The 21,093-nt window shown below is 39.8% G+C and overlaps 1 protein-coding gene across 1 annotated transcript in view; it reads right to left on the bottom strand.

Annotated features, from left to right (window-relative positions):
- LOC126481730 (titin) overlaps positions 1–21,093 on the bottom strand; it is a 534,189-nt gene that overhangs the window by 454,067 nt on the left and 59,029 nt on the right. The window contains exons 2-10 of the mRNA XM_050105683.1: positions 10,073–10,109; positions 8,557–8,714; positions 8,114–8,266; positions 7,849–8,000; positions 2,625–2,855; positions 1,858–2,002; positions 1,654–1,720; positions 815–1,130; positions 561–707 (exon numbers count right to left, since the gene is read on the bottom strand). Coding sequence (XP_049961640.1) covers positions 561–707; positions 815–1,130; positions 1,654–1,720; positions 1,858–2,002; positions 2,625–2,855; positions 7,849–8,000; positions 8,114–8,266; positions 8,557–8,714; positions 10,073–10,109 — 1,406 coding nt within the window. The remainder of the gene's footprint in view (positions 1–560; positions 708–814; positions 1,131–1,653; positions 1,721–1,857; positions 2,003–2,624; positions 2,856–7,848; positions 8,001–8,113; positions 8,267–8,556; positions 8,715–10,072; positions 10,110–21,093) is intronic.

Here is a 21,093-nt window from a genome sequence, read left to right as displayed (position 1 = left end):
GCCTGGATAACTCAGTCAGTAAGAGCAATGCCCATCAAAAGTAATAATTCAGGTTTTTGTCTCAGTCCAGTACATCGTTTTAATCTGCTAGGAAGTTTTGGAATCATAGTTACTAAATTTTTTTACCCTCCCTTGCATGTGTGTGTGGGAGGGATGGGAGTATGATGGGGGGTTTCACACAAATTAATTATAAGAATAAATGTTGTTATTTTATCCTCTTCCCCCCACTTCTCTTCTCCTGTCTTCCATCGACAACTACCAATCTTCACTTTTGATAGACCTTTCTTTCCCTTTTTCTCTGTTTCTTCTTCTTTTTACTAACTCTCCATCCAGTGCCTCACATTTAAACTTACATTACTGGTTCTCTATCACTTTTTCCTATTTAGAATTTTGGTCACTGTATGTATTCCATTCTATGATCTTAGTTTGTTGTGTCATTGTCCTTCGGACATTTTTTCAGCAGCATTACACATTGTCATAGTTCTTTAGTTGAAAAAATTTTAATAAACACTTTTTTAATTTAGAAATGAACATTCACTGTTTTGAGAATTGTATCTTACCTTTTGCCATGAAATGCGAGGGATGGGAGTGCCAACAGCTCGGGCTTTCAATACCACTGGCTCCCCCTCCTTCACATGTACTGTGCTGAATCGTTCCACAAATTTTGGGGCTACAACTTGTTCTTTCTCTATTACATTTAAATTGCACTGGAACAAAATTGAATATGTAGTTGTTGATATAAATGTACATGAGATACGTACATATGCACTGAACACAAAATATTGGAAATAATTAAAAGATTGATGGTACCAACCTGGAAGGAAGTCTCTCCAGCCTTGTTGCGGGCTACACAGGTAATTACTCCAGCATCTGAAATGCTCACATTTGTTATCATTAGAGCATGGTTGCCTGATTCATTGACCAACACTTTATGGGTTGCATCATCACTGACTTGTTGCCCATTGATGAACCACGCCACTTCTGGGTAAGGTCGGCCAGTCACTCGGCAATCGAAACGTGTCATTTTACCCTCAGTAACATCACGATCATTACAAACCCGCACAAAGTTAGGTGCGAGAGCCTTCCCTGCCTCTGTGCCCTCAGAAGGTTCTGTATGAGGAACTCTTCCCCTAAAACAAAGAACAAAAATTTTTACGTGGCTATATTTAAAGACTAAGTTTGATATAACACTTTCTACATATTTAATAAATTTTAGTAAATATTTTCAATGTATCCAAATGAATCTTCTTAAAATGTCAGCTGATTTTTCATATTAAACACTACTACAAAAGTCAACATAATCACTGATCCTACTTAGGAGCCATTAGGATGAAATACACATCTAGTCTGATAATAATACATTAAGATAAATTCTCAGTTAATTTTGGAGGAATATTAATTCAATTGTTTTTCATTTTTCACTACTGTGAAACATATTGTTACCAGAGATTTATGGCTGCGTGTGGTAAGATGGAAAACAATTTCATATGCTGGGCTAAGTACAAAAACTCTATTTCCAAAATGATAGTGCAATGTCCCTTCTGATAATTAGAAAATTAGATATAATGTAAAATTTCGCAGAACTTTTCAACTGTGTACAAGTCTTACTTTATGTTCTGCTATATGTAAAACTGGCATAACATTGCTACAAACCTCTGATCAAGTCCATCTTGAGTCGCAGACGATTCAACAGCTAAGTAAGCAGATGATACAACACATCCTGGAAGAAAGAAGTAAACTTATAATTTAAGATCAGGAACATGAAAGATGGTAACCAAATTGAATTTCTGTAAGGCCACACAATCAGCACTCTTGTAGATATTGAGTTTGTGTTATGTATTTTTTACATTGTAGTACCTTGAGGATTCTCCGCCAGGAGAGTATAATGTCCAGAATCTTCAGACTGGAGAGAGTTAATCTTAAGAACAGCTTGTTGGTTTGAGTAACTACTTTCATACTTCTGGGAATGAGTGATGCGCTGTCCATTCTTAAACCATGTAATCTGAAATGTTTAAATAGACTGTAATTAAAATTCACCAACACAGACAAATGCGTCTTTCATTTTTTTCCAGTCATAAAATGTAAATCTACCAATCACACAACCATTTTGCTCCAGCCAAAGAAAAAACTTCAGAAGAACAAAACATATCAAAATTCGGTAACACTGAACTGATTACTGCCTGACAAATCTTAACATGGCTTCCATTCCTTATCTGCATTTTATTCAACCATGCAATAATAGAAATATCTCCCTCTTACTAAGTAGCTCCTTTGCCAGATTATAAGTCCATAATTTTATACACAAAAACAAAACTTGAGAAACACTTTTGGAATCATGGATCAACAAAAGAGCGAAAAGGGATTTCACTATTTAAGCATTAGTTAGTAATGTCCCTATGAGGGATGGGATGGTAGAATTATTTCCCTTTTGTATTTTAGGCCAGGTGAGAAAATTCCTGATCTCAAAATGCAGCATGTTTTTCAGCTCTCATTCACATCTGTTTCGTGCAATCAGTTAAGTAAAAGATTGTATGACTAAATTTGGATGTAGTTTGTACTGAAAAATTTTGTTCTTTATGGGTCCATGTATACTCATTATTACATGAATGAATAAGAATCCTTACCCTTGGACGTGGGTTGGCTGGAACTTTAGCCTGGAATGTCGCTGTGGTACCTTCCTGGAGTTTGGAATTTCGTGGTTTCTGTGCTATTTGTGGAGGTGCAACAGGTCCCAGTGATCGATCAATAACTGTACTGATCTCTCTGTCAACTTCTCCAACAAAGCGCCGTGTTATTGATTCACGAAACTCAACTTCACGGAGAAGCCGGTACTCAAATGTGTCCACTTTAAAATCCTATGAACGAGTGCAGATTTTCTAAGTTATTGTTATCCATATAAAGAACAATAATTTACATTTTTTCACTTGACAAACAATAAAATTACAAAGAGATAGCATGGCTGCCCTGTATTTACCTTCAGAATGTGAAATTCCAGTACTGCCAAAGATACATTGTTTTATTTTTAAATTTGTCTATTGGCAGTACTCGAGTTTTCCCTCCTGAAAGTAATTAACTGTCAAGAAAGCTGTCATAAGTAACACATAACCCAGTTACGTATCGTTGGCTGCCCTCAACTTAAAGCTTCCTCTACTGTCTAGTACTTCAAATAATTCTTACAAAAGAAATCAAATGGAATTTTCTGATTCCCACAAAAGATGTCTTCAGTACATTGCTGATTATATAATGCGTACCATATACATCACAGTCCATGTGTATTACAGTTCCTCTGCATCATACACAATTAACAATACTACCGCAGCACAAAAATTAAAAGTAGAATACCTTCCAATTTATTTTGTTTTATAAGTCATGTTACCACATCTTTCACAATGCCACAAGCTTGAAAACTGTGTTCACATATTTACTTATTTATTTACTGATTTATTTATTTATTTTGAAACTGGTAAAGGAGAATCAAGACAGTAACATGCCTATTTATAACAAAATAAAAGGGACAAGAGAAAACCAAAAATATTTAGGAAAGTTGCAGCACAAGGCAAATAATTTAGTAGTAAAGGAGACCACTCAAAGAATAGCACAAGCACTGGGACGTCGACAGGGACACACGAAAGAGAAAGAAAACTTGCTAGCTTTCAGAATAAATCCTTTGTTGAGCTAGAGTGTAAATACACACACACACAAACTTTGGTGCAAAGTTGCGTGCGTGCGTGCTTGTGTGTGTGTGTGTATTTCTGTGTGTGTGCGCGCGCGCATGCGCGTGTCCGCGCTTTCGCACTCAAACTCTACTACAGTGTTTACTCCAAAACCTAACAAGCTTTCCTTCTCTTTTGTGTGTGCTTCTGCTATTTGGTGGGTGGTCTCCTTTATTGTAGGAGAAATTATGAAATACAAACATGCAACTGTGACTTTAACTAAAGCATTTGGTCTGGTACTTGCTATTTCATTTTTTATCTGGTTGGAAATGCATAACCTTATTGCAAGTGCACTGATGGAAAAAACCACAACATAAAATAATAATTAATGTAATTTGTCTAGGTAACATATTTAAGTGGTTAACATTGCAACATCACACGAAATGATAATTAAATCAAGACTCTAAGCTGCCGACAGGCGTTGATATACATCAAAGGGGACAGTTGAAAATGTGTGCCCCAATCGGGACTTGAACCCGGGATCTCCTGCTTACATGGCAGACGCTCTATTCGTCTGAGCCACCGAGGGCACAGAGGACAGTGCGACTGCAGGGACTTATCCCTTTCACCCTCCCCATGAGACACACATTCTCAACTTAATGTGCACACACTACATTTGTAGTGCCCCTGCCCATTACACTCATTACTCACAGCAGACAATGTGACCGAGTCCTGTACAAGTCTGGGCAATGTCAGTGCATCCACACAGAAGAAGGTCGATGGCCGGTTAGCCTTAACTATATGTAGATGGTATCTATTCTTTTGGACATGTCCGAAAGAACAGATACCAACGGTGACCGTGCAGCTCTCTAGAATGAAATGATAATTAAATCAAGACCCTAAGCTGCCAACAGGCATTGATATACATCAACGGGGACAGTTGAAAATGTGTGCCCCGATTGGGACTCAAACCCGGGATCTCCTGCTTACACGGCAGACGCTCTATCCATCTGAGCCGCCGAGGGCACAGAGGATAGTGCGACTGCAGGTACTTATCCCTTGCACGATCCCCACGAGACCCACATTCTCAACTTAATGTACACACACTACATTCATAGTGCCCCTGCCAATTACACTCATTACTCGCGGCAGACAATCTGACCGAGTTCCGTAAGAGTTTGGGCAATGCGTGTGCATCCGCATAGACGAAGGTCAATGGCCAATTATCCTGAATTATATGAAGATGGTATCTGTTCTTTTGGACATGTCCAAAATAACAGATACCATCTTCATATATTGCAACATCACAGGTTAATGTAAGCGCGAGATAAGCCATTGCAAATGTGAAGTGTCGGTACATTAATAACGGGTGTAACTGCAAGAATGTCGAGTGCAAGCGTGCAAATGTGCATGCGTTGTGTTGTACAGGTGAAAGATATCAGTATTTGGTATGGAGTTCCATACCTGTTGTACTTGGCCAGTCAATATAGGGACGATTAATCCCGTTTGTGGATGCCACCGGAGTTGTCAACCAATGACGCTTCATATGTGCTCGACTGGAGACAGATCTGGTGATTGACCAGGCCAAGCCAACATGTCCACACTTTGTAGAGTATGTTGGGTTACAACAGTGGTATGTGGGTGAGTGTTGTGTGCAGGATAACCACGAAGAGTGCTCCTGCTGTCATACGAAATTGCACCCCAGACCATAACTCCTGCTGTAGGTCCAGTGGGTCTAGCATACAGACATATTGGTTGCAGATCCTCAATTGGCCTCCTTCTAACCAACACACAGCTGTTGCTGTCACAGTTCACTAAAGTAATTTTAGAAGCACTGGACAAAGGTGAAAATGTAAGACTTGTCCAAGGCCTTTGATACAGTTGACCACAAAATCTTACTTCATAAATTAGGGCAAATAGGAATAAGAGGTGAGACAAAGAAGTGGTTCAAATCATACATGGAAAACAGAGTTCAACGAGTTGAGATATCACAAGTTTCAAACAATTCCCTTATAAAACACCTGTCTGACCCAGAAAATGTGAATATAGGCGTCCCACAGTGAAGTGTATTAGGCCCAATATTGTTTCTTATATACATTAACGACTTCCCACAAAGTATCAGACATGGCGAAAAAATACTTTTTGCTGATGACAGCAGCATAGTAATAACAGGTGAAAATCCAACACAACTGTCAGAAAGAGCAAACGAGGCTCTCAATGATGTCCACAACTGGTCATTAAAAAATAAAGTAACCTTAAATGTAAAGAAAACTAACTATATTAACTTCCAATTGAACAAAAAACACAATGCCACTGGAATAAAAGTGAATAATAATGAATTAGAATGTGTAACAAGTACCAAGTTCTTAGGGATGAATGTGGACAGCCAACTGAAATGGACAAACCATGTCAACATTTTGGCAAAGAAATTATCCACAGCATGCTATGCTCTTAGAATCCTTGCACCGGTATGCAATAATACCTGTCTTAAAATAACATATTACGGATATCTACACTCAGTCCTCAGCTATGGGATCATGTTTTGGGGAACAAGTGCCAGTAACATACAAACTGTGTTCAAAGTACAAAAAAGAGCCATAAGGACAATAACAAATAGCAACAACAGGGCCCACTGTCTAGAATTATTTAGAAAGCTAGGAATTCTAACTGTTTCTTGTGAGTATATCTTTCAGAACATAATGTTCATTAAGAAAAATATCAACATGTACAACACAAACAGCCTAATACATGACCATGAAACAAGAGCTTGTCACCACCTCCGTCTAGATAGAAAGAACAAGACAAAGACGCAAAAAAGTATATTTTACAATGGGATAAAACTGTATAACAAATTACCACAAGAAATTAAAGAAATAAATGAGCCCCTCACTTTCAGACAAAAGCTTAAAACCTTTTTAGTAAGTAAAAGTTGTTATACTGTAAAAGAATATTTAACATAGATGTAGATTATTAGCAACATATGACATTATAATGTGATTATAAATATGTGTATGACTAGTTATAAAAACTACACAAAATATGAGAAACCTGTTTAATTGTAAATGTAAATGTGTGCTCATGTGTTGTAATCTGACGACTTCCATACAATATTTATTGTTCCACGGATGAATAAATAAATAAATAAATAAATAAATGAGGCAAAACAGGCTTTCATCAGAAAATGCAACAGGCCTCCACCCTACCCTCCAATAATCTCTCACTAGACACTACGAAGTTGCAACTGTGTACTACATGGTGTCTGTCTTGGAGCTGTCCGTGAAGTAACCGATTTACAATTTGTTATGTCACTGTGGTGCCAACTGCTACTCAAACTGCTGCTGCAGATGCAGTACAATGCGCCTAAGCCATACACTATACACATTACTGTCACACGGTCATCTGGAACACGGTCTTCTGGCATGCATACATTCTCACGACCACCACTACCAGCAACCATTTACAGTGGTTACATTCCATCAAAGTCTTTCTGCAATATTGCAGAAGCCACATCCAGCTTCTCGACCTCATTAAAACTCAGTGCTGTGTCGATAAAGGTTTCTTTGCCACTTTAAAGGTATTCTTGACTACATCAACTCACCACATCCAGTCTCAAAGGTAATTAATGTTCACAACCGTTAAAGTGTGTATTTAAAGCAAACCTAATTTGCATCCTCATAGTGGTACCACTAGTGCCACACTATGTGAATGGCGTCAAATTTCAACAGACATCACCTTTAAGATGTAGAAACACATCTACCAACTTTTTTTAATGTCGCACAGATCCTTCTAGGTGCTGCAGTTTTTTTCCAACAGTGTAATTTATATTAACGTTATCATTGATAAAACCAATACTGCAAGAGTAAATACATATTTATCACATTTCTTGCACACATTTTCAAAGGATATGATTAACTGAAAGCAAAAAAAGTTCTTATCACATGAACTAGATAGGAAAACATATTTAGATTAGTCACGTTGCAAAACAAAACCCGAATTTCAGTGACTGATGCGCAAATTACTGTGAGGGAGAAATTGTTTTTCTCACAACAGTGTAAGCACTCATATTTTTCCACTTGATCAAACCTTATCTCACTGTTCAGGTGAATTATCACCTACTGCACCTCTATGTTAAATGAAGTCATTTCAGAATATCATGTCAGTAATTAGAACAAATAAATATTAAATCAGTTTTTACCTCTTCTACAATGTGTCCATTAGCATATGAAATTTTTCCTGTTGTCTGTTTCTGAAAACGCTGCTGTGTTGTTCGCTGTTCAGAGGTTTCAATTGTCTGAGTAAACTCTCTCTGGTAGCCACCTGGAGGCTGCTGTATAATCTGCCCCTGACCTGTACAAGCAATAGCAACAAAATTTGACTCTTTTACATGTACATACAACACAAAATAAATTCTGAAAATCACTTCACAAAAGGATTAATAAGAACTGAAATGTGTATTGTACCTTCAGGTTGTATGTAAACTGAACAGATAGCTTCACCGTACTGATTTCGTGCAGTGCATGTGTACTCCCCTTCATCTCCTGGTCCTATTGCATTGATGAGCAATGAAACATTTCCAGTCTGTTCATCATATTTCATTTTATATTTGTTTGATTCTGTAACATACAAATGATGAATTAAACAAACTGAAAGTAACAAAAAATATTACATTGCTATTGGCATAAAATACTGAAAGCATATTTTTTTCTCATTTTTAAATAGAACTCTTTGACTGACAGTAAACATGGAATTTTACATTACAAGGCTCCAACCGCTTCTGTTATACTACTGCTTATATTTTTCTCATCATAAACAGATAAAGTTTTTTATACAGAGACTACTTTTTATACCGGAATATGAAGTAAATAAATGCATGCATTTTTAATGGTCAAATGAAGCAATTTACCAAGAAGGGGAGCGCCTTTCCTTGTCCATGAAACAACAGGCTTCGGATTACCCCGGACTTTACCCTCAAACAGGGCATTACCACCCTGTGCAAAGCGGGCATTTCGGAAAATCTGTTCGAAGACTGGGGGTGAGACATCTCCTGGCCTGTTACCGAACCTGTAAATAAATAACAAAATAACAACTTGTATATTTCTCTGTTGAGCTCACAACAGCAACAAGAACCATGCAAGTTCCTAACATACAGTTCTATGCTGGTCAAGTTATGAATGTTAAATAAATTGCTGACATTTTAATTACTTTCTGGATTATATTGTTTGCAAACTAATTGTCACACACATGAAATACTTCCCTTTTTTTTCAAATTAACCTTATTTTCCGTACAAACTATTTTAACAAAAATTGTTATGTTAAAGAAACAAATAAATAAAACTGAAAGAATGTTGCACAAGGAAAAAGATGAGAAGAAATGATGCCGCAAGGGGTGACCGCGCGGTGATAGGTGAGGTGTCACAGATTGCGCGGCCCCTCCCGCCGGAGGTTCGAGTCCTCCCTCAGGCATGGGTGTGTGTGTTGTTCTTAGCATATAAGTTAGCTTAAGTTAGTTTAAGTAGTGTGTCAATTTAAGGACCAATGACCTCAACAGTTTGGTTCCTTAGAAATTCACACACATTTGAACATTTGATTTGAGAAGAAATGAAGCTGACACAAGTTAACATGACCCTCAGATGGGGGGGGGAAGTGAATAAGAGTTTTTCTAAGATACTGCTGAAGATTTAAAGCCTGCTCTGTCTGTAAATTAGCCCTGGTGAATGTATTATCTCAAAATTTGTTTGGCGTGATTTCGAGACATCTGAGAAAACGTGTCTCAAGATGTCTGCTTTACGGCTCAAGTCATACTGTCAGAAATATAAGTTTCCTTTAATTTACGTCTATGGTCACAAACTTTTTGTTAACAGATTACCGGTTTCGGTCTATAATGACCATCATCAGATCAGCTGCAAAAATGGGAGAAACATAAATACACTCACAGATTGTCTACAGCTTAAAAACAATAAATAGACCATAGTGAAAAGTACTACTGACGAATATATGCATTTGTGTCTATTGTTTTTAAGCTGTAGACAATCTGTGAGTGTATTTATGTTTTTTCCCATTTTTGCTGCAGATCTAATGATGGTCATTATAGACCGAAACTGGTAATCCGTTAACAAAAAATTTGTGACCATAGGTGTAAAGTAAAGGAAACTTATTGTATATACGGGTCACTGTTTTATTCGCGACAATGTCGCAGCTTGTGAAAATGTCCAAAATACGTCTTGAGTACTTTAGTGCTTTGCTTCCTCAACTGGAACCACCTCCAAGCTACTGAGATGAATTGATATGTAGGTCTACAGTAATACTTTCAGTTCCTTGAAATTTATAAAATGTCTGCATGCTACATAGGTTTGATATATTAAAACACCTCTAATATGTCAGTCACTAAAATATCTGTCTGTAATCACAGGTACACTTACGTAAGTTGTGGCGAAGACTGCATCACCATTCCTTGCACTGTAAAAGAAGGAAACACAGACAATTTAGTAATTGATAATATCCTTGTTGTACTTTAGGTAAGGCTGCAACTACCACATAATTGATTGGGAAATAAAATGTGCTGCATACAGTCGCTGTTATTATTTATTGCCTCCATAACACATTTCAGGGATTTCATTCTCTATTCTTTGGGTGGGCAGTTTTGTACATTAGAAAAGTGATGGATTTTAATTTGTGTGTTGTAACACTGCACAGAAATAAGTTAAAATTCAACGTCACAAGACAGTGCAGCTAAAGATGAGGGAGTAAAACTTGAAACAGGTGTTTTGGGTCCCAAATAATAATAGTGACTCTAGGCAGTACATTTTATTCGTCAGTTTAATAATTAAAGTGGTAAACAAACCTCCTGACTGTTAAAACTGTTCAGTAAAACAAGAAAGTTTTATAACACAGGAGGAATCTGCATTTGTCTACTCTGCTGTCACTGAATTATCTGACAAACAATATTGTCCCACTGAATGTTACTAATGACACAATTTTTGTGGAATTTTCTTTTTGAGTGAAAAATGCATTATTTGACATCTTTTTTCCAAAAGGTATTTATAGATACATGTAACCGTTACAACATGAGAAACGTTAAGTAAATTGTAATATTTGAGAATTACATTATTGAAACTGATGACAGTAATAAGCATTTATTGTACAACACTGACTATAACAAATGCGCTTAAATTTGTTACGGCCCAGCATTAATTAGAGCTGTTCATGATTAAGATGATAATAATAATAAAAATAACTGCACAGCATCTAAGCATCAAAAGGCATACACACAGACTTCTTTCGTTCTTTTATTTATTTTTAGTGTCAAACCTTCATTATGATGGAAGAATGGGTTCAAGTGTGACAGTGCCTATTCAGTACCCTGGTTGTGGACACAGGCTGACTTACAGCACCGCTCAAGGTCTAGGTTAGGTCGGAAGGTTCTAATTCGGTCATTAATTGGCAAAGCCGACTAACGTGAAGACGAAATAATGGTTGTAGAGTGGATCGAGCCCTACATTAACTCGGTATTTTAAGTACTTTTCATTATAAATAACTAAAACTTCACGGTAAACCCAAAGTTCTAACTACACATTAGACAGATCTTTGGAGAGTATTTTGGTACCTAATATATTATCTTGCACATATTTTATGTTGTATGTCAAATATGGAAACTATGAGGAGCGAGGGGGCACTACACATCTGTTAATGGGATAGTTATTCCTACACAGAAAACTGTTGAATATGAGCTGTTAAATTCAGGGAATGAGCAATTCTCTATAAAGATTTATGAATCACTGTGTTTTTCTCTGTGTGTGTGGGTGTGTTACCACCCTACTCATACTACCAACGAGTACATACAGCACACATCATCTGCAGGCCTACTGTCACAAATCTAGATTACCTCCACACGTATGTCACTCAGCATAGGACAATAATCTTTTGTAATCTTCGTTCTTAATTTCTGATACAAGCGCAAGTGAAGCATCTGCTTTTGTTAAACTCTTTACTCAAAATGGGGAACAAAATAACACACATTCATTTGATTGTTGTTATGGCTTTAAAAATGGACACTTTCTTCAGATAACAAGTAAGGGAACTCAGTATTTCACGCTGGAATAAAAACTGAGAAACTCATCGATGTCACCTTTTCCCCTTACAAAAACATTGGCACGTATACAAACTAACGATAGACTTTTGGTTGCCTAATACTGTCTTGACAATATAAAATTAAAACACTGTGTTATTAGTATGTACGTTCAAAATGGATCACTACCAATAGTGAGTGAAGTGTCCAGGACCTTTCTCTTTTCTTTTTTTTTTCACTGCCAGCATCAAAAGGCTGTTGGTTACATCAGTGCTAGTGCCACATAAGAATCATGACAGGGAGAACAATCTAAAGGGAATTCAAACATTCATCAGTCTATAATATAAACGTAAGTGAGGTCACCCGTGCATGCCGTTGTGACTCTGCAACCCACCCCTGCAGCACCGTATGGTAGTGAAACGTGGACTTTGGGAAAACCAGAACAGAAGAGAGTTGAAGCATTTGAGATATGGTGTTACAGGCGAATGTTAAAAATTAGGTGGACTGATAAGGTAAGGAATGAGGAGGTTCTGCGCAGGATTGGAGAGGAAAGAAATATATGGAAAACACTTACAAGAAGAAGGGACAGAATGGTAGCACATCTGTTAAGATATCAGGGAATAACTTCCATGGTACTAGAGGGAGCTAAAGAGGGTAAAAACTGTAGAGGAAGACAGATATTGGAATACATTCAGCAAATAATTGAGGACGTAGGTTGCAAGTGCTACTCTGAGACGAAGAGGTTGGCACAGGAGAGGGGTTCGTGTTGGGCTGCATTAAACCCATCGGAGGACTGCTGGGAGAAAAAAAAAACACCTTGTTTTTCCATCCTCGAAGAAGGTTCTGGTTTGGAGCTGAAGGGGTTGGGTTGGAAGACACAGTGCCAGAAAGAGGGTGTCGCACCAATGGAATTACGAGAAGTGAGTCAAGCAGCTGGGAATCCAGTCTCGGAATGTCCATGAACATTCTTTGTCTGATGCCTCCAAACCCACCCAGCACCAGTAGATTAGATTAGATTAGATTAATACTAGTTCCATGGATCATGAATACGATATTTCGTAACGATGTGGAACGAGTCGAATTTTCTAATACATGACATAATTAGGTTAATTTAACAACATACGTAAGTTAATATAACAACTTTATTTTTTTGTGTTTTTTGTTTTTCTTTTTTATTTTTATTTATTTTTTTATTTTTTTAATATTTTTTTTCTTAATTTATATCTAAAAATTCCTCTATGGAGTAGAAGGAGTTGTCATTCAGAAATTCTTTTAATTTCTTCTTAAATACTTGTTAAATACTTGGTCCTGCAGTGGTAGCGGTGGCCGTGGAGAAAGGAGTGTTTGGTGCGCTCAGTATCACGTTGCGGTGGCCACCAGGATATTTTCCATCTCTTTCGCAGCAATGTATATTGCAAAAAAAAAGTACTTTTGCGCGGCGAAATACTAACAACTTAATGACTTCTTTAAACGCTCATTTTTAAGATAATCTCGAATGTTCTGGAATGTTCCGAGAAAACAAAAATAAAGGCCAAGCGAAACGAATCTTTTTCAGCTAGTGTGCTATGGGGATGGGAGAAAGCGACCGGTGAAAATCGATATCGATATTTTAGTTCTAAATAACCGGTGTTTTTCGGTATTTGTACGATTTCGGTTATAACAGTTTTTTTTATCTTTTATTAATAACCAGGTACTATCTTCCTTTTTTCCCTTAGCAGTGGCGATAAAAGTTTTGGTTACCAAAGAACACTTCTTTTAAAAACGAGTAACACTTTTTAGTAAAACTTCCGCTGCTTTGAAATGTAGGGTTATTAGAAAAATGAGAAAAGCTGCCAGTGGTATTTCAGTAACAACACGGACAGCAACGAGCGACAAATCCATAAGAAACGGTGCAGTACTGCCGAGACAGTTACGTACCTGCTGGTGTGTGGTGTGGCCTATTAGACGACGCTTGTACCACTTGTAAATGGACGACTTAAGCCACGAAAAACAGAGTTTTCCAATCGCCAGTTTTCACCCTTTAGTTCTGACTATTCCTAATGATCAAATAGTGGTATGATCCTCCATGCAACATGATTTTTGAGCAGAGTTTTAAAAAATAGAGGGGTACTAGTGATTTTCTTATATTATCAAGCCCTCATTACTTTTCGAGATAAGCAGGGAACGTTGCACAGACTGTCTTCATTTATTTACCTATTTTATTTGATAGCTTGTTTCCGCGTATCTTGAAATATACAATGCAAAAGTGTGAGGTAGTCTTAAAATGTTTCGATCTTTGTTCGGTTTCTGCACTTAGTACTTAAAATAATAGCAAGAAAGAACCGAAAATCGGTATGTCAGAAACCGGTTGTTTTGTGCCTTTAAAACAGACAGGTTAAACTGGAGATGAAAATAAACCAGTATAACAACAATGAAGAATAAAAATGCGGTAGTGGGATATTTATTATATTTATTATAACAAGTTATCGAGTTATGTAATAGCGCGCCCACGTCATTCGTTCCGTGCCACATGTGCGAATGGGCTGGTAAGAGACCGTAATGCAACGGAAAGTACCCTCTGCCACGCACAACACAGTGATCTGCAGGGGATGGGTGTAGATGTTGATATGTGCTGTAATTAGCATAATCCAATTTTCCTTGTTCCTGTCGTAGCGATGTACCAGCAGCAGTAGCTACAGTTTCGAAGTTTACTTCGACGAAGAGTGAGAAGGGCCTTTCCTTTTCTTTGCAATTGTATTTTAATCCTTTTTCCGTTTCGTATAGCGCCATGTATCGTATCTAAGTAACCGCAAGTCGCTTTTATGCTGCTAAACGCGCAATTAAACGCAAAGTTCGCTTGAAATCTTAAGATAAGTCTAGGGGTGTAATAGGAATAGGAGCGAAATGATCTTGGCAGAGCCACAAAAATTGATGGGATCTCTTTGGAAGAGGGGCGTGCGTTGTGTAGCGTATGTTTCATTTTCTTGTCTTACTGTGTCCACCTTTAAGAAGTCCACGTTGGCTATATCCTGTCAGCTTAGTAGGTATCAATTCTTTTCATTGAGATTCTTGACAAATAACAGTGTGAGGGCAGTAATACAGGCTCAGCCATGTGGATACTTAATGGGTAGCTTCTAGAGATACGCTATTATTTTCTTAAACAGCCCACATTGCTTCCTAGGTTTTTCCACAAAATACTTTTCTTACAAAGCATTTCTAGCTAAAAAAAAAAAATCTTGTAAAAACATTGATCGGTATCGTAGTGCGGAAACCGTTCGCAAAAATCATTTATGTGCGGCATATTTCTTTAAGGATATAAGGGCTACCTCTTCATGGATATAAAGTCTGGACATAATGGAAATAAGGGAAGATCCGAACTGACGTAATAGAAATTTAGGTACGATGGAAAATGAACAGAACGGGCCGTATTGAAAGAAAAACAAATGAGATACTACGGGAAATACAGGACAGAAGTCTAAAAAGAGAAGATGAAAGGAAGAATACGAAATTTACAGGGCACGTCTTTAGACATAACGCCTTCTCATAAACAATTTGAAGGCGTGGCATTACGCAAAAAACTAAGTAAGGGACCGAGAAAAATTTATGTTGAGAATATACCGAGCAGAAGAAGATTCAAAAAATTCTGACGGGATGAGAGTAGTACAATGGAGTGGCTGTTTCGACAAGGTATACCTTAAAGAAAATCGGTGGAGTTTATCGAAAATTTTCGAAACGTCCACACACGACGAATCTCCCAGGACTAGACTGACTCTGCTTTTACAGTTAAGGTGCTAAACAATGAACATCAGTCTGTTATAACATCAACGCCTGCTGCTGTTAAGAGTATGTTAGGGAAGGCAGAAAAATATTTTTGCCCAGCAAGTGTACAAGAGCAGACCATTTAGAATACCAATGGGTTAAAGTTAAGTGCGTCAGCTGGGTTTGTGTCTAAGAACGTCGTGGACTTAACGGCTGTGTTAGAAAGTTAGTACAAAACCAAACAAGAGGTTCAAAGCAGATTTAAATGAAGGCAAAGCCTCGCTGACAAACAAAAGCTGAACGAAGCTAAAATGAACATAAGGAGAGTAATGCGAGAAACTTTCTGTAAATTCAAATATGAAGTACTGTCTACTAAGCTGACATAAAATCCTAAGAAGTTTTGGCCTTACGTAAATTCAGCAGACTGATCAAAATCATCTAACAAGTCGCTCCGTGATCTTACAGGCATCGAAACAGTATGTGAAAGGCTGGAATACTTAATGAGGTCTTCCGAAAATTTTTCGCTGTGGAAGATCGTAATATGGTTCCTCTTTTCAACTATCGTAAGAATACCGAAATGGTGGATACCGAGATAAGCGACCGCAAAGCAGAAAACAGCTAGCTAGGATTGCCAACAGAGAAACAGAGACCAGGCCTATGCGACACGTGTAATATTCTGAACGGATTACGCGAAAGAACTTGCTCGCTCCCTAGCAGCATTTTGTAGAACGTGATCAGCAAGAACATTATCACCACCGACCTACTATCGATATAAACCCGTCCAGGCGATAGCAGCGTCTCCTGGCGAAGAATGACTGCTAGGCAGAAACTCGGGCGCTGCGTGTAGCAGCCGGCCGGAGGCCGGAGTGGCCGAGCGGTTCTAGGCGCTTTAGTCTGGAACCGCGCGACCGCCAAGTCCCATAGTGCTCAGAGCCATCTGAACCATTTCCGTGTAGCATCAGTGAGCGTGCTGTCCGCCGGGGAAGGCGCGAAGTCAATCTGTGTTTGACCGAGGGCGGTTGGAATGGCCCGGAGGGTCGGCACGAGCATTTCGGAGACTGCACGCCTTGCCGGGTGTTCGAGGAGTGCTGTGGCGAGTGTCTTCAACGTGTGGTGAAACCACGTCCTGACGTCGTGGGGTTTGGCGGCCACTCCTCATTACAGACGTCGGACGTCGTAGGCTGGGCAAATTGGTAAAATAGGACAGGCGGCGAACTGTGGCAGAACTAACATCAGAGTACAAGTGTGTCTGAAAACATAGTCCACCGAACACTTCTAACGATGGGCCACCCCAGGCGACGACCCATGCATGTGTCAAAGTTAACACTACGACATCGCCAACTACGATTGAAATGGGCAAATAACCATCAGCAGTGGACGTTGGCGCAGTGGCAGAGCGTTGCACGGTCTGATGAATCCCGATACCTTCTTCATCACGCCGCTGTACAATACTCGTGTGGTAGTCTTCGCTCCTGAGACTGGTTTGATGCAGCTCTCCATGCTACTCTGTCCTGTGCAAGACTCTTCATCTCCCAGTACTTACTGCAACCTACATCCTTCTGAATCTGCTTAGTGTATTCATCTCTTGGTCTCCCTCTACGATTTTTACCCTCCACGCTGCCCTCCAATGCTAAATTTGTGATCCCCTGATGCCTCAGAACATGTCCTACCAACCGGTCCCTTCTACTTCTCAAGTAGTGCCACAAACTCCTCTTCTCCCCAATTTTGTTCAATACCTCCTCATTAGTTATGTGATCCACCCATCTAATCTTCAGCATTCTTCTGTAGCACCACATTTCGAAAGCTTCTATTCTCTTCTTGTCCAAACTATTTATCGTCCATGTTTCACTTCCATACACGGCTACACTCCATACAAATTCTTTCAGAAACAATTTCCTGACACTTGAATCTATACTCGATGTTAACAAATTTCTCTTCTTCAGAAACGCTTTCCTTGCCATTGCCAGTCTACATTTTATATCCTCTCTACTTCGACCATCATCAGTTATTCTGCTCCCCAAATAGCAAAATTTCTTTACTACTTTAAGTGTCTCATTTCCTAATCTAATTCCCTCAGCATCACCCGACTTAACTCGACTACATTCCATTATCCTCGTTTTGCTTTTGTTGATGTTTGTCTTATATCCTCCTTTCAAGACACTGTCCATTCCGTTCAACTGCTCTTCCAAGTTCTTTGCTGTCTCTGACAGAATTACAATGTCATCGGCGAACCTCAAAGTTTTTATTTCTTCTCCATGGATTTTAATACATATTTCGAATTTTCTTTTGTTTCCTTTATTGCTTGCTCGATATACAGATTGAATAACATCGGGGAGAGGTTATAACCCTGTCTCACTCCCTTCCCAACCACGGCTTTCCTTTCATGTCCCTTGACTCTTATAACTGCCACCTGGTTTCTGTACAAATTGTAAATAGTCTTTCGCTCCCTGTATTTTACCCCTGCGAGGCGCAATTCTCTCGTCTTCCAGGGAACAGCTCCTTGACACCTGTACTGCGGGACGGAGACAAGCTCGCGGCAGCTCCATTATAATCTAGGGAACATTCACATGGGTTTCCAGGGGTCCAATGGAGCAGGTGCAAGGGAACATAACGGCCAATGAGTACTGTACATTGGTTGCAGACCACGTACACCTTTTCATGACAAACGTGTTTCCCGACGGCAGTGGCATTTTTCAACAAAATAATGCGCCATGTGACAAGGCCAAGAGCGTGATGGAGTGGTTCGAGGAACACAGCGGAGAGTTCCAGTTGATGTGTCGGCCCCTAAGCTCTCCAGGTCTGAACCCGATTGAACACATCTTGGATGTGATTGAACGTGGCGTCAGAGCGTTGCGTTTGCGTTGTTTGGGGGAGAAGACCAGACAGCGAGGTCATCGGTCTCATCGGATTAGGGAATGACGGGGAAGGAAATCGGCCGTGTCCTTTCAAAGGAACCATCCCGGCATTTGCCTGGAGCGATTTAGGGAAATCACGGGAAACCTAAATCGGGATGGCCGGACGCGGGATCGAACCATCGTCCTCCCGAAAGCGAGTCCAGTGTGCTAGCCACTCGTGGCGTCAGAGCTCCTGGGAATTTATGGAATTAGGTGACTTGTGTTTTCAAATGTGGTGCCAGTCCCCTGCAGAGACCTACTAAGGCGCTACTGATCCCGTGCCACGGCGCATCGCCGCTGTTATCCGTCCCAAACTTAGACATCCCGGCAAATAGGTAGGTGGCTATAATGTCCTGGCTGACCACTAAGCGTTCCAAGCCACAGGAAAGGCGCAGCTTGTCCCATTTCGAGGAGGGCTCATCGGACAGACATGCAGAACTAGTGGCCTATGTCGCTGTTGTCGATATGTTGTAAAATTGTGGCACGCGTTTTCTGCTAGCATCTTATGAACTTTTTTGCAGAATGAAATCTGAGGAGGGTGACCTTCTGAAACTCAGCTCCCTCTCTTTGCATATGAGATCGAGGAGTCAGCTGATTGCGGCGTTCATAATGATTCAGTGTTTCTCGACTTCCGGAGGCCGTTTGATGCAGTTCCGCACCGCCGTCTATTGAACAAAACGCGAAGTTACAGGCTGTCGTACTAGCTTTGTGACTGAATTGATTACATCGAAGCGGATGAAACACAGCAAGTTGTTCTCAAGGGGGTGAAAGCGTCAAATGTTTGGATAGCTGCAGGGGTTCTCCAAGCTGTGAATCAAAGCGTCGTTAGAGATCACGATGAGTGTAAATGACCCAGTGGGCAACACTGAGTACTCCATGACGTTCGTTTCAAATTATTTCGTTAGTAGAGAAACGCGTACTGCGCGAAAACAGACGACCATTCGCCACTACGGTTAAACACCTAGGACTGCGCATCTGGAAGAATTTAAAGTGAAGCGACCTGCATTACACTGAGATTCATCGGAAGAACCCCACGGAGAAAGTAATTAGCCGAGTTGGAGGTTGGGTACAAAAGACTTTTTACTCATTCTTGAATACTGCTCCTCACGCTGGGAGTGAGATGAGGTAGGATTACGAAAGTAGATCGAGCAGATTCGAAGAAGGCCTGCTCTTTTCGTCGCGTTGTCGGTCTAGATAGCGCGAAAGCGTCACCTACAATGAAATGCTCATTAAATTCCAGTGGCAGATGATGCAAGAATGGCAGGTTAAGTGGTACCATTGCGAGGGCATACTTTTCGGGGGGAAAAACAAGCAATATGTTACTTCCTCCCAAATGTATTTCGCAAAATAATGATGACAACAAATCGAGCTGATCCAGAGGTTTACCGACAATCGTTTTTCCCCACACAAAATTCACAACTGGAGCGCCATACAGCGGTTTTGAAATACAAGTGAAAATTTAGAGATACACATGTTGCTCCGTGTTTTCCATCACGTAACAGAATCAGCAGAGAGAATTCATTTGTTAACGAAAGCGAAGGAGCCACAAAAGCAAAATCTGTACACAGAATAAACGAAAAGCTGTCGAGACTCTGCTATAAGCAATTTTTGCTTAGACGTGTTATGTTTACTTAAATCAGTACGAAAGTAACTGCTACGAAAAAATTTCTGGCCCGTAATTTTAATTAAACAGCCGCTATTTATCTTGTACTGCTTCAGTTTTATATGACTGCACTGATATTTATTATAACATCAATATTTATTGCAACGACAGAGGTGTGTTTATAGTGGACAATGCTAGTGGTCTGTCAGCTAATAGGAGTTTTCATCTTTGTTCAGTGAGACGGAAGCCCAGGCTGCGAGTAGAAGGTAAGATTAATGTCCGAAGGAGCTGAAGAGCGCTAAATGGATTCGTCTGCTCGGTTATAAAACACACCATCACTACAACGAAAAACCAGTCAAAGCTGCTGACCCAAGCTACTCCAGAGCATGCTGGAAGTTCGTAAACAAAAACACCATCACATTGAAAAAATCTCAGAAATTACAATTGCTACTGCAGTTTATGAAACCCACTGAATATGAGTGGATCTAACAGTGAATCAAAAGTCAAACATCGTCCGGAAATTTCCTATGGGGAATTTTCAAGCCCACCTTTCAAGTGCCAGGACGTCCTGTCCTCTCCGTCTTCCAGTAGCTTGCGATCTCACAGACAAGTATTTAGTGACCTCACTGATAAAACTAGAGACAGGGTTTTCATTCATTCGCGAGTTCGTGTTTTCTTCACTCTCTCATTTCAACCCACGCCGCAAAAATTGCATTTCCTTTCACAACCGACAGCAGCTTTAGTGATGTGACAGTACGCGAAAACAGGCTTTGGCGATAAGCGGCGACCCGTTAACACACTCGTTCGGCACGCTGCGTATTTGTCGACGGTTGTAGTAAATCGACGATTTGATACCTGCCCACTGCGTGGGCCATAGAGAAAGAAAGACATTTTGCGCGTTGCTCTGCCTCGCCGAGGGGCATTCCGTAACGAATCTCCAAGGTGTGTCAGTCGACACAAGAAAAATGGGCACGAAATTAGCTATGTACCCACAGGGCAAGGTTGGTTTGTAATTCAACTGCGTGCCTATAGAATATCGTCTCAGCCGTGCGACTGAATTCGTGATTTCCTATCAGAAGTGTGACACTTTGTAGTAACTGACGGACAGTCATCTAGCTGTGACGTTCTCCAAAGAACGTT

This window comes from Schistocerca serialis, chromosome 5 (assembly GCF_023864345.2).
Source record: "Schistocerca serialis cubense isolate TAMUIC-IGC-003099 chromosome 5, iqSchSeri2.2, whole genome shotgun sequence".
Lineage (NCBI taxonomy): Eukaryota > Metazoa > Arthropoda > Insecta > Orthoptera > Acrididae > Schistocerca > Schistocerca serialis.
Note: the sequence above shows the minus strand (reverse complement) of the source record. Positions and strands in the feature narration are given on the sequence as shown.